The sequence below is a fragment of the Neopelma chrysocephalum genome, unplaced genomic scaffold (assembly GCF_003984885.1).
Source record: "Neopelma chrysocephalum unplaced genomic scaffold, ASM398488v2 Primary Assembly neopelma1_97, whole genome shotgun sequence".
NCBI classification, from domain to species: Eukaryota; Metazoa; Chordata; class Aves; order Passeriformes; family Pipridae; genus Neopelma; species Neopelma chrysocephalum.
This window is the reverse complement of record NW_020897760.1, coordinates 6,135,526-6,156,103: the sequence shown is the minus strand read 5'-3', so window position 1 is coordinate 6,156,103 and position 20,578 is coordinate 6,135,526. Positions and strand designations below refer to the sequence as shown.

General features: G+C 36.4%; 1 protein-coding gene across 3 annotated transcripts in view; it reads right to left on the bottom strand.

The window, feature by feature from the left end:
• Positions 1 to 20,578, bottom strand: part of FNBP1L (formin binding protein 1 like) — a 57,857-nt gene that overhangs the window by 14,180 nt on the left and 23,099 nt on the right. For all 3 annotated transcript variants that reach the window (XM_027694185.1, XM_027694186.1, XM_027694187.1), the window contains exons 2-8: positions 14,799 to 14,914; positions 7,846 to 7,899; positions 6,195 to 6,342; positions 5,732 to 5,794; positions 4,105 to 4,209; positions 2,829 to 2,957; positions 639 to 785 (exon numbers count right to left, since the gene is read on the bottom strand). In XM_027694185.1, coding sequence (XP_027549986.1) covers positions 639 to 785; positions 2,829 to 2,957; positions 4,105 to 4,209; positions 5,732 to 5,794; positions 6,195 to 6,342; positions 7,846 to 7,899; positions 14,799 to 14,914 — 762 coding nt within the window. The remainder of the gene's footprint in view (positions 1 to 638; positions 786 to 2,828; positions 2,958 to 4,104; positions 4,210 to 5,731; positions 5,795 to 6,194; positions 6,343 to 7,845; positions 7,900 to 14,798; positions 14,915 to 20,578) is intronic.

Genomic DNA, 20,578 nt, shown 5'->3' with positions numbered 1-20,578 from the left:
GCTTTTGGACAGAATGAGTTAAGATAACATATGTTTTTTTATCTCAGCAGTGTTCAAAGCACACTCTGCTATTCAGAATCCATACTTCCCAAATACTTCCCAAGGGTTATCACAGATTTAAAACAGGACATGCTTTAGGGACAAACTACTACTCCACTTTTTGATCTTTCAACATTGGCACTGAAATGAAGATAACACTAAGAAACTAGATGTAGTAAGGTATAATCAGGAAGAACCCGTATTAGAAGGAATAAGAAAGAAGTGCCAATAGCTGCAATCAAATAGGACATGAAATGATACTTTGTTAACTGAACACCCTTTATATGATTTAATGTCACATAAAGGAGAAAATACCACACTGGTATTCTAAGGCATTTCAGGATAACCAAAACGTGTCCAAAATCAAACACAATGAGAAAGCGTCAAAGATCTTCAGATCACACAAAATCAGGGAGAGAGCAGACACCAAAAGTGGAAGTGATCACTTAAGGTTTGAAGTCACTACACTTTTCAAGCAGGTAAATATATTTGACAACAGGAAGAAAAATGCACAGGTTAAGTCAGCCTTTCCCCTCTCCACAGCTTCCCTATCAGCTAAATTCTTCACGCACTTTAAAAAGTTACTCAGTTCTACTTACTCTGTGTTCATCGACTGACTTTGCTGCAAGGATCATCCCTTCTAAACATTTAGAGATTATTGGAATAACTTTGCGCTCAGAGTCAGCAAAGCCTTTGTAACATTCACTAAGTTTGATAGTCCTTCTTTCATCCATTTCTTGAAGTTGCTGCAAGTGCAAAGAAAGATAAAATAAAGCTTTCATTTGCAGATTTTGCCCCCTCGATCCTGATATATGCAGTTAATTGTGGTCACCACAATTCTGTAGTACAGAATTTCTGTGCTTTCCTAGTATTTTTATTTGCTTAACAAAACAGAACTTGAAAGTTCTTTCAGACACAGATTTATGATGCCCAGAAGAGTAGTTACGAAGAGTTTATACTCTTTGATTTCTAAAAATTATATAAAGGACTGGACTTCCTTTTCCTCCTTCTTGAATAAAGTACATGTACAGTGTCTATGGGCAACAAAGTTTAAAGTATTTGTTTCATGCCCAAATGAAAACCACAATGAAGAAATTTTACTGATTTCTACATCTCTTCTTTCTAGTTCCAAGTAATTTCTCTGGTTATAAATATCTCCATCTTGCTTTTATTTTTATACTTTCCAATAAATACTAATTATTTAAAAAATAGGAATTAGAATTATCTGCAGTTTAGACACGATCTCTGATTTGAAATACAAACCATTTCCTTTAGAAGTGTGCAAGAAAATAAAGAAAAGAATACCATTACATAAGATTTGCAATAAAAGTTTACTGGAACAGAACAAAAAAGAACAAATTCAAGAGAAATACTATGAAGGTGATAGCCCTGGACCTTTCACCTAATTGAAGGCGGAAAAAAAACCCAAAAGAAAACAAAGACCAACAGCACATACACCAATAGGTTGTCAAAAACTGGGGAAGAAGTTGGATCTTTCTTGCAACTAGAGTAAGGCAGGTGTCCCTACCAGTATTCAATTTCATCTCTCAAAAATGAAACAACGACCTCATCATGCTAAACCCCTTTCCCAAGGTTTTCCCACAGAATGTTACCAAATACTTGCAAGGAAATAATAAAAGTGTAATCCCAAGAGAAAGTAGGACTAGGCCTTTTTGCTCTTACTGTAGTGTTCAAAAAACCTAAGTACTGTCTTACAAGGATAATGGATTTTAACCCTAGAGAAATAAAGGCAGTAAACTCTGGTCCAAGCTACAAAGATGATCAAACGTTTCTCCTGGGAGTTGACTGCAATTCTTCCATCAGTGTGTTAATGTCAGATCTGTAGTGCTGCTTAACAGTTAAAATATTAGAAAATTCTTTAATAAGCCAAGGCAATTTTCCCCTGTGAATCCCAGACCTTCTATTAAGAATTTTTTTTTAAAAATATGAACTGACTTGTGCTCCTGGAAAACATCAAGCATACTTAAGTCAATACACCTTCAAATAAAGCCAGTACTTCACTTGCCATTTCCTGACTCCCTGTCTCAGAATCACTTCCCACATCAATTCTCCCACATGGCTGGAGGTACATGCCAACACACTTTTAAGCTCTCCTCACCTGATGCCCCCAAAGTACTTTAGTTTTGCAGTCTCTCTGCTTTTGAAAGACTGTTAAAAAAATATCTTAATAATTACATAAAGCATCTCAAGAAATCCCCATTTCAGAATCAAATTATTGATCTTTAACTTTTTTTATGTTTTAGAGAGGTCTGTGGATTGCTGGTAATTGATGAAGCAATGACCAGCTGGGGGCCAGGGCCAGGGCTGGCACTTCTGCTTCCAATCCACCCATTTTACATCTGTGCATGAGATACATTAAACCACAGTCACCACGTGCTTCCTTTCATCTCTGCCAGAGGCAAAGCATTTGCACACACCCCCAAATATCATGACAACTACTGACCAAACCTTGTTAGAATGATTGTTTCACATGCTTGCTGTCACCTACATATCTCAAATGTTTATTTTGTCAGACCTCTTCAGCAATATTTAAACAAAGAGTCTATAAAATATAAAATCTCATAGAAAATGCAACTGAGCGTTTTTGTTACAAATCCAAGCATAAATATGGTAAGCAATAAGTCTCATGATAAAACACCAGGTTGTATCAAGATTATGCTAATTTCTTGATGAAGTTATCCACTAAAATCCTAAAACTAAAGTTTAAAATTTTAAAATGTACTTCTTCTTTAGAAGGTCAGACATACTTTATCTGTTAATTATTTTACCTTATAAATCTGAGGAATGACAATGTAGTAGTGTTTGTGCTGTTCCCCATTAAAGTTCTGTAGTTGTGCAGCATATTCATTTTTGTTTTCATCAGCCATGTGTGTGCGCAGGTTTAACTGTTGCTTGGCCTAACAGGAAAGTGTTACCAGGTTAAACATGTCTTGTGCTTTTCAATGACACACAGCATTATTTTATTATACCAACTATGCAAAAACACTAGACACAAGTCATCAAAACCGACATCCTTATAAAAAGAATGTGAGACTTCATATCTACTGACACTCTACAAACCCACTTGTTGCATACAGAGAAAGCAATGATCATTTTAGCTCCCTTAGCCACCCTGCTTAAATGCATATTCTAAACAGCACAGAAGTGACTGAACATACATTCTACAAGATACCAAACATCAGAAAGGGTTCTTGTTTAAGGAAGACAGTCATCACAACCATCCAGAGGGACCGTCACAAAGTTCAACAAGGCCAAGTACAGGGTCCTGCACCTGGGTCAGGGCAGAGAATGGATTGAGAGCAGCACTGAGGAGAAGGACCTGGGGATCCTTGCAATGAGCACTCACAGCCCAGAAAGCCAACTGTGTTCTGGGCTGCATCAAAAGCAGCGTGACCAGCAGGTCAAGGGAGGTGACTCTATCCCTCTGCTCTGGTGAAACCCCACCTGGAGAGCTCCCAGCACAGGAAGGACATGGACCTGTTGAGGAGAGTCCAGAGAGGGTCATAAAAAAGAACAGAAGGCTGGAGCATCCCTCCTATGAAGACAGGCTGAGAGGGATTGTTCAGCCTGGAGAAGAGAAGGCTCTGGGGACACCTTAGAGCCCCTTCCAGTACCTAAAGGGGCTACAAGAGAGTTGGAGAGGGTCCTAGTGATAAGACATGGGGGGATGGCTTCAAACTCTTAGAGGGCATGTTTAAATGAGACATTAGGAAAAAATTCTTTACTATGAGGGTGGTGAGGCACTGGAACAGGTTGCCCAGAGAAGCTGTGGATGCCCCATCCCTGGCAGTGTTCAAGGTCAGGTTGGATGGGGGTCTTCAAGATCCATTCCAAGCCAAACAATTCTGATTCTACCTAAGCAGCATCATCTCGAGACTAATGAAGCATCCTCCCTTCCCATGCTGTCTTACATTTCACTATAACTTTGATTTTCCACATAATAAGCAGGCATATTTTATACACAATTTTATACACTCCCTGAACGTTGTTCCAGTAGTGATGATAAAATAACACGTTATTTTTAATAAAGGCCACTGCCCTTACCTTCTCAACATCAGCCTTTGTCGCGTTAGTGTCATTGTCCAGTCGTTCATAGCTTTGCTGTGCCTTCTCTGCCTCTCTGCATTCTCTCTCAAATTTCTTTTTGCTCTACAAAAGGCACAAACCTACTGCTTCAACAGCCATTTTTCCCATTCAGTTTCATATATTAATTCTGAATTCTAAACATCAAAGTATCTTAAATTCACTAAGTACCTTTAAATAAGCACATTGTTATCACAGCAACTAGATCTAAAAAATTTTCAACTCTTCTATTTAAAACTTATTTCCTTGAATTATCAGCAAGGAAAACTGCAATTATGCTACAAAGTACAAAATATATAATAAACCATTACAAAGAGCCATAGTTTATAATAATCACACAAGTCCACTTTCTAGCCTGAGTTCAATAACCTAAATAAAAGTTATGGGGCAGAAAACTTAAACCTGAACCTGTATGAGCAAAATTTTCAAGTTCCTTCTTCAATGATCAATTTTACTGCAGTAAATTCAACTAAATTATTTTGAAGGTAGTCTGAAGGGTGTATATATATTACAATCATCATCAATATTCACATCAACTGGCACAGCTGTAGGTAGCACAGACAACAATATTCAATGTACATGATGTTCAATATATCCGGCTGTTGTCAAGACAACCGCTGTAGGAAAAATGGTTGCAGCTCAAGAATTTAGCATCTCTAGAGAGAAACTGCAACAGAGACTGTGTGAGCACTGCTCTCCTGCTTCAGTGCAAAGTCAGGCAAATGAGCTTAGCATTTCCCTTCAGGGTTGTGTGCATGTAAAAGACTGACTTTGCACTCAAGTAAATACAACTGATTGTTTGAGCTGAACTCTGGGAATTTCTTCCTGAAGGGTGACAGCATCTAGAACTTCCACATCTGCCTCTATTCTGATCCTCCAACAACGAATTAAACTCTGACATGACAACGAAGCAAGACTCTGCTCATCTGGGATCACAACAACAAAATAAGAAATTCAGCTCTCCAGTCTTGCTTCACAATAATCTGAATCAAAGGTATAATAAATTTTTAAGACACAAACCCAGCAGAATATCAGAATGCATCTTCAATAGACTTGACTGAATTTCTATATTTTTCTTATCTTTAAAAGCATTTCTTTCAAGAAAAAGAGGCTTATAATCTGTTCTAGAGACATTCACTTTCTGCATTTCTCTGTTAAAATTCTACCTCCTGAAAGTACAGTTGTCTGTGGTATGCTTGAATAAACCTCATGTAACAAGGCCTCAAACTCAAGTCAAATATATTGATTTAAGATTTCATCTTCATATAAATACATTGTCATTATTAGCAGCCCAAGGAGAAGCAACCAAAGTCTGTACCCATGTTAAAAATAGATTCCTTTATGCTCGTTATGCTGGATAAAAGCCAAGGCTTCCCTCAAACATGCACACAGAAGCTGTTTACAGGAGATTGTTCTAACTAGGGAACTATAAATACATTGAACTGTATTTTGGATGTTACTAAGTTACTTGGACATTCAGTACTACAGCTAAACATTAAAATCTAAGCAAGACAATTGACAACAGCTCCATTTACACACTATACATTATTTAAGTTCAACAGCAATAAAACCCCAAACACCAACTCACATTATCCATCTGTTTCCAGCACATGTCCAGATACTGCTGAGCCTTTCGCCCTTCCTGAAGATGCTAAAAAAAACCACACATAAGTTTAACTTGCCTATCTTTTTAGCATTATTACCATTAGTTAGTCCCTGCTCTAGTTGATAGCTGATGATGTGCAGTATCTCCCACAAGTTACTGGTACTCTTTGGAAGACATAACTAATCACATAAAAACAGTACCACAGACGAAAATTACGCTGGCAAAAAAAAGCTTACTAGTAAGCACTATCTCCCAATATATTAATTTTTAGGTTTAATAACTATAGTAAACCAGTGTATAAACATATAGAATAACTTTAAATGTGTTTTATAAATGTATTACAAAACTTATTGCCATGTTCATTAAACTGGGTAAATAAATACATCGATTCATTGAAAAATATACATTCTGACATCCTATTTATAAACAAAAATGTAAAAATTACCATTTTTCTCTCAGTTTTTAGATCATGAGAATATCTCATCAGTTCTCCATACACTCTGTGTCCCATTTCTTCTGCAACTACTTCTCGTTGTCCTGCATAGTCATTCAGCTCATTAAGGATGTTAAAAAAGGCAATACACGAAGTAAACCTGACAGAAAGCACACACGCACAAACATACATACACAAAAGGTCAGAAAGTTTTTTTTACATGGAATTCTTTTTGCATAGTCTGTACTCTTGATTAAATTAAAAAAAAAATCATACACATTTTACGACAAACCTTATCTTAATGCTAATTGAGTTACAGCAGAAATACAAGCTGGGAAAGCCTACATTAAGCCTAGCACGCACTGTATATGTTGCAATGTCTCTTCAAACACATTTTATAAGAATATGAGGGTTTGTGGATGGAAAAGAAAGAAGAAAAATACTACCTGGAAAGCCCTGTAGTATAGTGGTATCTCCTAAGCTGCCAACTGAGAGGCCTGAGCTTGGGAATGGATACATACGTCCCTAGGCTCGGAGGCTGAACTTGCTGCAGAGATGATGTGCTTGGTAGTCTTGAGGGTGGAACATGCCAATCATACCACTCATATGCATCCCGATGGATGTTCTACAGAACAAGTTTGCTATCAGCTCTGAAGACAGCTGCCTGTTTGCCTGCCCACCTCTTGGCTGGAAGTAAGGTGCCACTATGGCTGGCACTAAAAAGGGGGGAAGAGGAGGGGCAAAGGGTAGAAAGTGTGTGTGGAAGGGAAGAAAGGAAAAGAAAACAGGCACCACATTAAAATATACATCTTTCTCTCTTTTAACTGTGGAACACTGCCATCCCCATAGGCTTGGCTCTTGGAAATTTCAAATGCCACCCTTGCACTGGAAATCCTATAGCCTGTGGTCCAGGATCTTTACATAGTTAAAAGAGATAGAAGAAATCCTACCATGAATTCTCAGGCACTCTGCACAGCACGTGCTCTGGCTGCAACCTGAAACTTGCCCAATTTTTTTATTTCCTAAGACTTACCACTAAAGAAAAAAAAGTACTGTCCTTTTCTAAATAAATTTTAAAAATGGCTATGGCCATGGACAACAAAACAAGCACATCTCTGATAAAGAAAGTTGCTTAGCACGAATAGTTCCTCCACCATTACACATTCACTTATTTGGCCTCCAGAGTCAAAGCAAGTCAACATTTTAAAAGCTCTTCTTGCCTGAAACATGACAATTTCGTGTGCATTTGAGTCTCAGAATATAGATGCACAGCTACATTTGTATTGCCATAAAAATGCACTGGAAAACACTATTAAACCAAGAAAACAACAAAGCCAAAGGACACATAATTGCTTTTCTTTTAAAAAAAAAATACTAGACTGTATACAACATGCTAAACTTCTGCTTTCAAAATTTCAGTTACCTAAAGATTAATTTGGAAGGGAGCAAGTACAACCTGCCATGTTTACTACATTAAAATACTAACAGGTGTAAACAAAAGTTTCATGCTTAAGAATCACAACAGAACTACAAGAAGCCAAGCAGAATTCTTTTGTTGTCTTAGCCAATTCAATACTTTATCTTAAAAAGAAAAATCCATAAAAGGACAGCACATACTGTCAGTCCTTGTTTGTTACATAGAACTTTAAATGCACATTTTTACCTGGGTTCCTCATCTTTTGGTGAACGTTTAGGACAGTACTTCTTAACCAGATTCCTATTAAGGAAGAATGGAAAAAAAGATGCTATTTTAGAGTCTCTTTTGAGAAGACATGCACATAGAAAACTGCATGAACAAATTATTTCTTTTTAATGACTTCCCTCTGTCATCTTACAAGCATCCTTTAGATAACACAAGACAGAAATCTATGGCATTTTAAAAGTTCTAAGTCACTTCAACTAGAACAATATGAAAATATTTTAAAACCTCTATTGCACAGTGATTAGACATAAAATAACGAGTTCTTTATTTAACATCATTTTCACACATGCAGAAGCAGCTTGCAGACAAGAACAAAGCAAATGTATGATCACTGTGTAACATACAGACAGTGCACACTGTATGCTGTACCCATGAGCCCAAAACTCCATGTCTGAATTCAGCTTTAAATGCAGATTCAGGTCAATGGTTTTAACCACAGAATCTCCAAATCTTCAATAAAGGACATTTCCAGAACAGAACAGGCAACGTCTCTTTTCAGAAAAAAAGATTTTACAGTTTGCCCTACCACCAGTGTTGCAAATACCATGTTTTTAGAAACCAAGTAAATCTCTAAAAGACAATCCATAGGACCAGCACTTAATAGAGTGTCACAGTCCAATTTCTGATAACACTGATATGAAATAATCTGCTTATCAGAAAATGCAGAAAAAAGAGGAAAGGAGGAGTAAGAGAAGTTTCTAGGAGAAAAAAATCTTTCATGTAATGTTGTGTACCTCATCCCACTGTCTCTGTGTAACTGTTACAAACTATGAACTACCTTACCACTAAAACATGGGTGCTAATTTTGCTTTCATCTAAAATAACCTTGTGCAGTTTCTCAAATCCATGTATCTGGAAGTCATGTCTACAATACAAGAGTACACGTAGTGAGATTATGTCCAGCCATGAAGTATATACCAAAATATGAGCAGGGAGTTGGTGTGGAAACAGCAAGCTCAGACCTTCTGTCTGCTTCCATAAGCTCTGAGACTACAACCAAAAAAGCAACTATGATAAGAAAAATCCTCTTCATATCAAAACATACTAAGAAACAGAATAAACACTGAATTTTTAAAAATTGTCTACACATTTTGTAGTAACTTTCTTACTGATGTTCAAGCAACAATCTCTTCTCGCTATCACCAGAATCCACTGCCTGTTGTAACATTCTAATAATAATGGCCAGTCTTCGCGAACGAAGATTTGGGGAAAGGTCTTTTTACCTTTCCAGCCTGCGCAATGGATTTTTTTATTTTTTTTAGGTGAGATACAGCCTGCGCTGAACTGAGCCCACCCTTTAATCCTAAGGTTCATCTGCCGGGGCCAAGCAAGCTTGGACAATGGCAGTGAGGTCCTTAGGACGTAGGTTTGTTTAGAGTGACCTTCTCATAGATGGATGGCCTCACAGGGCTAACGAGCTACCATCTGCCCGGGGGACTTGGGATTCGAACCCGTGGTCGCAGCAGTGAGAGTCCTGCATGCTAACCACTAGGCCACTTGGTAGGGATTGAAGGCAGACATTTTGATAGGAAAATGCATAAACCTGAGTAACAGAAAAAAAACCCCCAATAATATTCACTAAGTAACTTTCCTGTGTTCCATTTTCCCTTACATTTCTGCTTTGCTTCTCAGTGCTTATTAACGAATAGGAAACTCCTAAAAATCACCTTATTATTATTCAGACAGTGAAATGCATAACACACATACAATGCTGCAGCTAAGCAACCACACACGAGCCTTTTCACAGGAAGATTTTCAGAGTTGTTAAAAATGAGAAAAGTAATGACTTACTAAATCCATATAGTTTAAAGAGAGAAAGGTCACAAATAAAGGAGGGAAGGGTCACAAATATAGATTATTTACTGGCATGATGATTTCTGTTCTGCTTTCATTCTTTAATGCAACTGTTTACTATTTCTAGAGAGAAAAGTATTATATAATCCTTTCTCCTACAGTTTCAATAGTCAATTCTGTCTACCTTGGGATCAAAGGAACATGCAGTTTTGAGACACTGTGTGATCAGGATTTAAAGTTCAATAACAGCACAAGGTACAATAATCAAAGGTAATAAATATGAAAAGACAAGCAAATGGAGAATTTAAAGATCAAAGAAAAAGCCAGTGTTCATGTGAACAATTAAGCATAAATGGCTTTTCCAAGAAGTGAATACCAACACTTAATAAAAACAGAGAAATTCAATTTAAATCCTTGCAGGAGCATAGGTTGACAAGCAGCCAGTGTGAGCGTGGACCTGAAGAGTGAAGCACTATTTCAAAGAGGAGCCAGTTGACACTTTTAAGAGAACATAACATTCTCTAACATTTTTATCTAAATCCATGCCTAATCCTCAGAATCCAAATATGGATCTGAACTAGTTTATAAGAATACTGCACAAGTAATTGTGTACCATCAGAACTGAACCAAATCTACAAGACTAATTGTTCTATGCTTCCTTAGAAAAGTGTAGTTGATGACACTTTAATCCTCTTTGGAAGTACAATGTAGACTTCTACCACACTCTGTCTCACAGTCGTCTGGAGGCAGATTTCATACAAGACTAACCCCATGCAGTGTTGCCCCTGTAGTTTTATCAACACCTCTTCTTGGTCTCAGGTCAACACCAGTGAGACAGGAACCTGATTTTTAAGAGAAGTACCATCTCAGTCACATAGGCAGAAGTTTCAAAAAGCACTCCAGTTATTAACTTAAAATTACTTATAGTCATGTACATAAAATGTCTACACAAAATTTAACAGATGTGTACAAAAATTGTGTTTATCAACTCAAAACTTCGTTTTCTTCCACCAATTAATACAGAATGTAAACAACAGGAGCAGCATCATCAGAACAGTATAATTTCTATTAAGGCAGCAGTTCAGGTACTGTGGTATCTGCTTATACTAAACCTCTACAGCTTCTACATCATACGACAAATGAGCTTGGGAACAAACTTTTTTTGCTTTCACAAGTTACTAAAATTGCACCGAGTACTTAAAGGCATTTCATATTTATATGTAAAGTAATAGTTTCAATATGGTTCTGATGACTTTGGTGATTAAGTATCAGTATTATGGACTGGGTGAAAACAATGACAACTGTATTTAGTAACATCTCATCAGAAGTAGTTTTAACTGAAGCAACGAATCTTAAAAAATTGTAATCTGGAATTTGAGTTTACAAAACTGAATATTCTGGGAACCATTGAGAACTCATATGTGTAGGCTTGCAGAACATCACTATAAAAAAACCTGCCACAACCATATTTAGATAAGCAACAGTGTAAATTCTCAGCTCCAACCGAAGGAAGAGAGATTTGAGAAATGATCACAATGATAATCTGTATCCCCAACTTTACATTTGAGCTTACACCCATTTTAAATAATGTTTCCAAGATTCTGCATATAAAAATGTGGAAACTATGTCTCAATTTGACTAGACATACGCATATATTAATACCATGTTTTGAAAAACACCACTTATACACAACAGTATGCAGAAGGAACATGAAAAACAATTTTTTCAGAGTAAGTAGACGCCTCCAGAGATCACAATGTACAATTTCAATGGACAACAAACAGCTCAAGAACAATCATCGCTATTTGCTTTAAACTGACAGTAGAGAAGCTCACCACAGTCAGAAATTTTATTCCGCATGGTAGTTTCATCTACAAGTGCAGGTATAACTTGTATTACTGCCTAACATCACAGAAAGAACTCCTCTGTCTGCTCCAGTGTCTTAATGCTTCAGACAGGACAAAAAGGGAGTGAACCTTCAGAATTGTTTTGTGTGTGATGATGTGGAAGTAAACAAAGCAGACCTTCACCTCGCCCATTTTAAGAAACAATGCTGATCAAAAACAGCATCTGAGAATTCAATTTAAAACTTCAGCCAAGAGCCCAGTAATTTGGCACATACTAAATCTAAATTTTTCCAATCAGAAAATATAAACATAGTAAACAATCATATCATTAAAATGAAATGTGTTAATCTACAGTGTACACTGCAATATGTTTGTCCTGATTCACATCCCTGTAACTCAATAACAGCCTATAATAACCTTTGCAATCCTTAGGGTAACATAATACATTAGTTGAGACCTATGCTACAAAAAACTTTGATCTAACTTAAAGGAGAATTCAAAGAAAATTAAATTGAAGTTGCCTTTTTGCAGAACGAAGTGTATTGCAAAGACAAGCTCTCTAGACAGAAGATTTCAATTTTTCTCTTTTCAGTATCAAAGAAGAATAGCAAGGAATTACTTGTAAACTAAAAACAGCATTTGGACATGATTCTCACCAGCTATCATTTCTGGAATTACTCAGCAATTATAAACTGCAATACCTGCATACAGTAAGAATATAGTGAGTTCACTCAGACAGTTCCTCCTATGCTGTACATGCATCACTTGTCATCTCCTAGAAGACTTGGAACAGCTGTTGCACCTGGGAAAACCTCATCACTAAGTTATGACAGTATAAAGAAAAAAAGTTATCAAAATGCAAGGGTATAAGCAAAGTGAATATGAATTTCTGCCAGGACACAGACTGAAAACTGTTATGAAAAATTCACTCAAGTTTTCATCGTTGGGTTTAAGTCTATAAGAATAAGCTCCATCAATGACCTCAACAGAATGTTCATGGCCCACACTGAACCCAAGAGACGGAAAAAAATACCACCATACGTCACTAGCATTATCCTCCTGATTAAACTTGGTTTTTTTTGGTCTCCCACCCAAGTACTAAGAGAGCCATAGAACTACCAAGAGGTGACCACTCACCATACTGTTTATACATCTACTAAACAAGGGTATAATTAAATTCAATTATAAAGTTCATTATGAAAAGATTCTCAACACTTAGTTTTTCAGATTATATTTCATTACAAAATGAAAAAACAGTGATCTACTAGAAATTTCCATCTGAGATATTAATATCTATCTCACAGGCCATCTGCTGCCAGCATTGAAGTTCACCAGAACCACAGTCCATCCCACATCAGAACTTCCCAGGAGCTAGCTGCAGAATGGTTCATCCTTCCGGTAAAAATGTTGCTTGATCTCAACCTACCCTGGGCCTCACGACTGTTTTACGTGGTAAAAAATGGTGAACATCCTCAAGAGCAATGATGGCTGAAATCAACTTGTTATCACAAGACAGTTCACTACGAAACAATCAAGTCTCCCCCAAAGAATATATAGGGAAGAATATCAAAGAGCAGCTTCATGAACTGGTCTACTGGCAGAAAATCAGTCACCCTGACGTGTGTGCTGTCCAGACCCTCGTTGGCAGCAGGCAGGAAGTGCATGCATGCACTGTACAATGTGTGTGCAGCAAGACCTGTGCTTCCCAAAACTGTCATACTTACTGCACATAGACAGTCAGTCCAGCCATCTGACAGAAGGGGTACTCGACAAAGCTCTTTCATTTTTGAAAGACACTTCAAGAAAAATCAAAAATTTTACCCCAAGTAAAATGCTAAACAGAGAAAATTTCCCATTTTTAGTCAAATCCTGAAGTAATAATGAGGTGTTTCATCTTGCTAGCTGTGGAATGAACCTTTAAATACAATTAAGCAAAAGGCATTTGCTCATACTATTTAACGACAAGATGTCAATAGATCTGTGCAAATAAAATGTTTCTATTTTTAAACAGACAACTCAAAACAAATCAAAACTGGGCTGTTAACTGCACCATGCATGCTTCCAAATTTTCTTTACCTCCTGAACTTCTTCTACACCAACTTTGGAAATGTGGTATTTATTTCCTTCCTTTAAAGAAAAATATTCCTTCAGTAAGGTAATGGATTATTATGTTAGGTGAATATACACAACTGGATCAAAAGAAACTGATAAAGAAATCAAAAAGAAACTGATAAAGAAATCAAAAAGATTACAAGCAGCCTCATGAACATCCATACCCTCAGCTGTGAACCTCATTACTGTATTTATGAGTAAGGATTTCTCAACTCTCTATCTGGTGACAATCTAGTTTGCCAATGATGAGATGATGGAAGAAACCACAGGAGAGAAGCTGCTATAAATTTCAGTCTGACAAGGGCTATGCAGCAGCTTCAGCTGAATCCCCATGGGAATTCAAGACAGCAAAGTCTACAGTGAAGGCAAAGATTATGGTGAAGATCAAGTTCACAGGAGTGTCTTAACCTTAAATTTTGTTCTTCAAGCACTGAGTGCACCTTATGGTAAAAATCAATCCTATTTTATTCTGAAGAATGCGCTTCTCTGCCATTTCACTGCTGCTACTCTCCTTGTATGATCCCTGAAGGGAAATTCCTACTGGACCTAAAAGATGTTTCACTTGGCAGCAATACAAAGTTAACTGCAGAGGTAAGACAAAGGGTGGCTGGGTTATAGTCTCACTCAAAGGGAAAAGATATGGAAAGGGCGCACATTAAGGACAGGAAGATCTGCTGCTTTCTCAAGTTCTACTCAATCATTTCAATCAGATTTTTAAACACAATGTAGTGTACCTCTTGCCAATTCAACATGAGAAATTAATTAGCAGCAGAGACTTGAATATTGTTGAGTGATATCACACACACACAAATGTAGATAAGGATAATGCACTTTACAACAAACACGCTGAGAGTTGGTGAAAAAAAAAAATTACCATGGTTTTCCTTGTTCTGAATCTTTAATTTTAAGTCTTATACCCTTTTAGTTCAAAGATCTGAATGGTGGGAGGGAAGAGTAGGAGAGAAGGCAAAAACAAGCAAGCAAGTGCACACCCAAAAATAATTTTCTGTGTTGGACTGGTCTGTCATGAAAACAACTAGTGATCTAATTCACTCTGTAAATGAAAAACAGTCATTAAGCACAACATTATATACTTGCCCATCATCTGATACCATGATTTTAAGTAATTGTTAAGATCCTTTTGAAAAGAAAAAACCTTACCTCAGTTGTTTTGCATAGTTTTGCTCAATTTCTATCCTTTCTTTCACAAATTTTGCATATTTCTCCAAGAAGTCAATGCCCCACTGTGTATGCTTGTCCAAGTTATCGAATTGATCCTTTAAAAACAAAAGGAAACAAAAATGCCCAGAATTAGTTAAGAATCACAGCAGCACCAAAAATTACACATAATCTACTTATGAGCTGTGCTGTGAGGGAATGCTTGCTACTTGGATAGATGTTATCCAAGTTATAAATCAGTCATATGTCTCCATACATATACCAGGTTGTATATGCAAGCACAGATCTACCTCTTTTTGTAAAAACAGTTTTAAGTACTTGCATTTTAAGTTGTAAGCAGTCTTTGATCGCTTTCGCAATGCAAATATGTCTTTTTTTCCCCTCTCAAAATCCTTTATTTCAAAAGTGGATCTTTTCCACCAAGATAACACACATAACCAAAGTCCAGTATTAGGTAAACAGAGATCTGGCAGTTTTAAAATGCAGGAAGTTATAATTTAATTGGATACTAAAAACTATTTTCATGATTACCCACTGAAAGAAAAATAATAGAAATTATAGCTGCATGACTAAATTGGGCATAACCTGCACATCAAAAACATTTATTAAATCAAAACTATATATGCAGTTCATGATCAGCTCCAGAAGGAGATTCCAAAGAAAGCGAACCTGTCCTTAGCCATTAAGAAAGTTATAGCAAAGCAAGGGCACAAAACACAGAGGAGAAGGTGTTTAAAAAAATAAACTACACTTCCAAAAAAAAAGTTGGGGTATTTTTAATACATTAAACATCTTGGAAACCAATCTTTCACTGTATTCTGTACTGATCAACAGGTGGAGGGTACACAAATTAGGATAAACTGAAATGAAAAAAAAAAGTGGAAATACAGGGATTAAGAACTAGGCAGGAGTGAATAAAGGTACAAAATACAGCCCAGCAGACATTTTAGTCTAATGCATATTCACATTTTATACTAAAACAATCTACCACAGTGGAAAAATTAAGGACTTTCAGCTTACAACAGCATTTATAATAAATTCTTTTAATAGTTATTTAGTAATTCAAAAAGACAAGTAACTGTAACATCAAAGTTTGTGTCCTATATATGCTGAATCCAAACACACTTCACAGTAAATTTAAAAAATAAAAAGTAGAAAAAGAAAAGCAATAAGGTTCAAAGTTTATTTAACTTACACAAAAAACTGCAAGAGGTGTTTATCAGAGGCTATGTCTTGCCTCAACCTAATGAATGATGTCAACCTTTAGCATTAGCAATTTAAGGTCAATTTCAACATGCAGTAGGATGATCTAAAGTTAAATCAAAAATGCCATAAAATGCTGAAGGGCTTAAGACTCAAGAAAAAGACATTCACTTAAAGAGATACCACATCAGCACAACTACATACAACCAACAAGAATAAAAATGAAAAGAACATAACAGGACTAAGGTTGCTTTCAAATCTTGCCTTGCAGGTCTTAGTATCCTACACCACAGACTAACAACCACTGCCATTAGTGCCTTGAACACTTCAGTCCCATGGTAATGCAAGTACTGCCAACCAAAAATATCCATCTTGTTCCACCACCAGCCTCTGCTCCAGCCTGTGTATCACACTCTCTAACAAAATCACAAACACCTTCCTTAATCTGTTTGACCAGAGAACCACATAAACACCCAAGAGACAGAAAAGGGACTAAAGACAAGATTTTAATGTATTATTCTTACATCTTACTTTACGCCAACTGGACACTTCCACTCTAATCTTTTGTCAAATAAAGTGACATTCCTGCTACTGTTTTTAGAAAAGTTGTACATGCTTTGTTTGAGCGTGTGAAGAGGGAGACAGTTACCATGCTGCAGCGTCAAAACACAGTTGCAAATATGCATAAAAAATACATCATCAATCTCAAGAAGAATTTCTTTTTTATATTCCACTCAGTTTTGTAATTACTCCTACAAAATTAACCTAGCATCCAAAAGAAGTTTCTAAAAGGTGCTTCTGGCATGAAGTCAACATCTAATACCATTAAGAAGAACTGACTTCCTTCAGCACACAGCAGAACAAAGCCTTTGCTGTCCTACTTAGGCTCTTTAGTCCACAAAGCTCTCATTTGCTGCTAAGGTTTCATTAGCATTAGTGAACACCACATTACTTATGTTTCCAAACATGCAACCAGAGAGGGTGGCTTTCCAAATATTTTGTTCAAACAAAAAAGACTCTACTGGTGAAAGTTCATCATCTGCTACTACTGTGAAACTGGAGTGGAAAAAAGTAACATTTGACATGCTATCACGCTTTACTAGAAGTATTTCACCACTGACCAAGAGACAAAAACTCTTTTTTTTTTCCCCTCAATTCATCTTCTTCATCTGATTCTAGAAACAGTATGCTCTGTGCAAAGACAGTCTTGTAGGGTTATCCCATAGCTTCACAATTTGTCAAATTATCTATAAACAATAAACCAGTGAATGAAAGTCCGCAGTCACAAAAATCACCTTACACTGCTCTGTAAAGCCACTGAGATTAATGAGCAGAAGACAAAGGCAACATCAATGAATAAGCAAAAGGGAATGGTCTTTTCTAAAAGCTTCTAGAGGTGAGTCACAAATTTACTCACGGTCCCTTCAACTTCTCTCCAGAAGCATACATGTTTGAGCTCTGGGCCTCAATTAGGCAAAAAGCTTTCTTTTCATACAGACTGCTACAAAGGAAATCAAATTGATGCACTGAGATATAAGACAAGTGATGTCTTCAATGGAAAAAAAAAGAAAGAGCAAAAATCAGGCAATACTGTACAGGTGAGAAAATGGACCAAACAGTTGCAATAAAATTTAAGTCTGTAATTTCAAAATAAATATATCAGTGTATTAATGTGGCTAGCTCCATTACAAGAAATGTGAAAACTGCATTAACTAGAGATGAACAAAAGGCAATTAAAAAAAAAAGAGTACATCCTACAATATCTGGTGATCTACTCCTTAATAATGAAGTATGTTCTCTACAATATTTCCAGGCAAATATATATTGCTGTTTATCCAGTAACTCCCCACACCTCTTAGCAGCTGAGCAGACAATTTTTGTAAAAAAGTTTATTAAAACTGCAGCTGACTATTATTAAACCGATTAAGGTCAGCTAATGGATGGTGGCCCGAAGTAGAAACTGCCCACTCAAAAGCTGGAATGTAGTCCAAACTCCCTGCATTAAAAAGAAACAAATCTGACACTTGACAAGGAGTTTGTGGTAGGTCAATACAGACTATTCCAAAACAAATGTCGCCTCCCTGAATTTTACTTCCAGATTACTTACTGGAACCATAGATCAATGTTACAAATACTTCAGGTTCACAGTTCTAAATTTATTTGCAGATACCAGGAAGCTTTACAATAATAGCAGCTGAAGCATCAAAGCAAGGAGCCAAGCTGAATCAAATCTGCAACAAAGACAAAACAGACTCTCCCAGGTTAAACTCAAGATTTGCTCTCCTCCACTTACAGACACTTGTGTTTTCCCCAAACAAGCCTCAAGAACCAATAAAAAGAAAAGGAGATCTCTTCAAAGGGATAGGCATGGACGGAATGCTAAACATAAATACCAAACCTTTAGTCTTCCTAGAGCTACCAGTAACTAGTCCAGACACTGGACTAGTGTGGGAGGTTCAAACAAAAGGCTTTAAACCAGACAGAGATTTTTAAAGGGTTAATGTACTCAGTTTTCATAACTTTGGAAAGCAATTCTACTTGCATTTAAAGCTAGGATTGTGGTATCATACTCTAAAAAATCCTTCTGTTTTACTATATTATTCCTTTAAATTAAGTAAACTAGTTTACTGCATCAATGTCAAACTTGATTAGTCTCCCATTTCACTGACCTCCAGGAAACACAGCTGAAAGCTTTAAGAATCACATTAAACACAGAAGTACATTGACTTACAAGTTTAAGAAACCTATCTCAATTAACTACATATGCAATATCTTGAAAATCTACTTAATAAAACATTTTATTTGAAATCATGATACTTTGCATTAATTATTCTACGATCATTTTATTCTCTTTTTACTCAACTGTACATCACTATTTCCATACTTTTATCTGACCACAATTTTAGTCAGCAGTTACCCAAGTGATCTTATTTGCACTTTTGAGCAGTGGCTCAAGATTATTTTCCCAGTTCTTTGTTCTCCAGGTTGCCCAGCCAGTCTAAACTTCCAAGTCAGTGAGTGGGAGATGAAAAACTCAATCCTGTATTCTGAATTCTGAATTAAGAATCCCTGAATTCTTAACACTTATGCAGTCTGGTCTAAGAAATATATACCATGACAGCGTTCAGAGCATGGAAAAGCAGGAATCAGGTCTTGTTCAGGGGGAGGGGGGGAAATTAAACCCTTGGCATCAAAAAAGCCCCAGCGCATTTATGGATAGAAATGTGGTATTTTATTATGAAAAGCAATTAATTACTTTCAAGTCCACAGTAATCCAAGTGACAAAATGTGGCTGATTATACAACTTAACACTGATCACAGCAGTTCTTCTTTACTCCATTAAAGCCCATGAGGGTTTATCAAATGAACCTGAATTATGGATAAACTTAAATGTCAGGTTAAATTCTGCATAATGTCCTTCTTTTCTGCATGAGCAGTACTGCAGAAGAAAAAAGAACCCAACTCTATTCAAGAAGTTGATTATTTTAAGTTACAAAACATTATAAAGTGACTACTTCACATATTAAGATTTTATAAAACTCTTAGGAAATATCTGAATTGTTTCTATGAAACATTATGCAGCTTTTTTAAAATTTCTTTTAAATAAAGATCAAGGCCTTGAATTAAGTTCACATGATCCAACATTTTACATGAATGAGGTATCTCCAGATAAATTAATTTATTTAAAACAAACAAACAAAAACAATTATAAAACCCCCCACCTTTCCAGTGTTTGTACAAAGAACTACCTGATGTGCTACATTAAAAATTATGGGAACCATAATCAGACATAAATGTATTAATGAGAAGTTCCCAGTACAACGTAGTGTGCCCTTCCCTATTTGTCTTCAGGAGAAGTTAATTATAAAACTGTATTTTAATTAGAGCATTTTACACTAATCTACTTCTGACAATACACTTCAGTTTTTCTGATCATGGATACCTCTTCACTGTCTGTTTTTGGGTTCTACTTTTGTCTCTATCTTTATGCATTCCTGCTTCCTTTTCTATCCTAGGATAAAAGCTCTTCTATTTTACTGTCTGAACTGATTATCACTTCTCTGTATTCCTGCTTGCTTGTTTTTATAATTATCAATTTGGTCTTCTGGTCTTTCTTTTTCCCTTGCAACTGCAATGTGCTTCCTTCTAACAGGCAGACAAAAGCTCCTTCCAGCTAAACACTAGTTTATTTTTTCAAAACACCCTGTTAGTTTTATGTCTAAAAACTAACAAAGAGTTGTTTCTATATCAAGAACAAAAAAGAAAGTGTTTTTCTTTTCTGTTTTCTACAAGTTCTGGATTGTAGCTTCCAGACTAATCTGCAAATTATACCTCATTCCTCTCTGAAAACAGTCTAGGTATTACAGTTAAGAGAGTGGAAAAAATGTGGCTGTGACCAAACTTAAAGGCTAAGCATTTTAGAGACTCAAAGATTAATATCAATGAGAAGGTTCAGAGCATCAACATCAAAAGCCATAGCTACACTGGAAATAAAGCAGAGGCACTCAGATTAAGATGAGAAAAAAAGTTATAGGTCCATATACATAATTCACATTTTA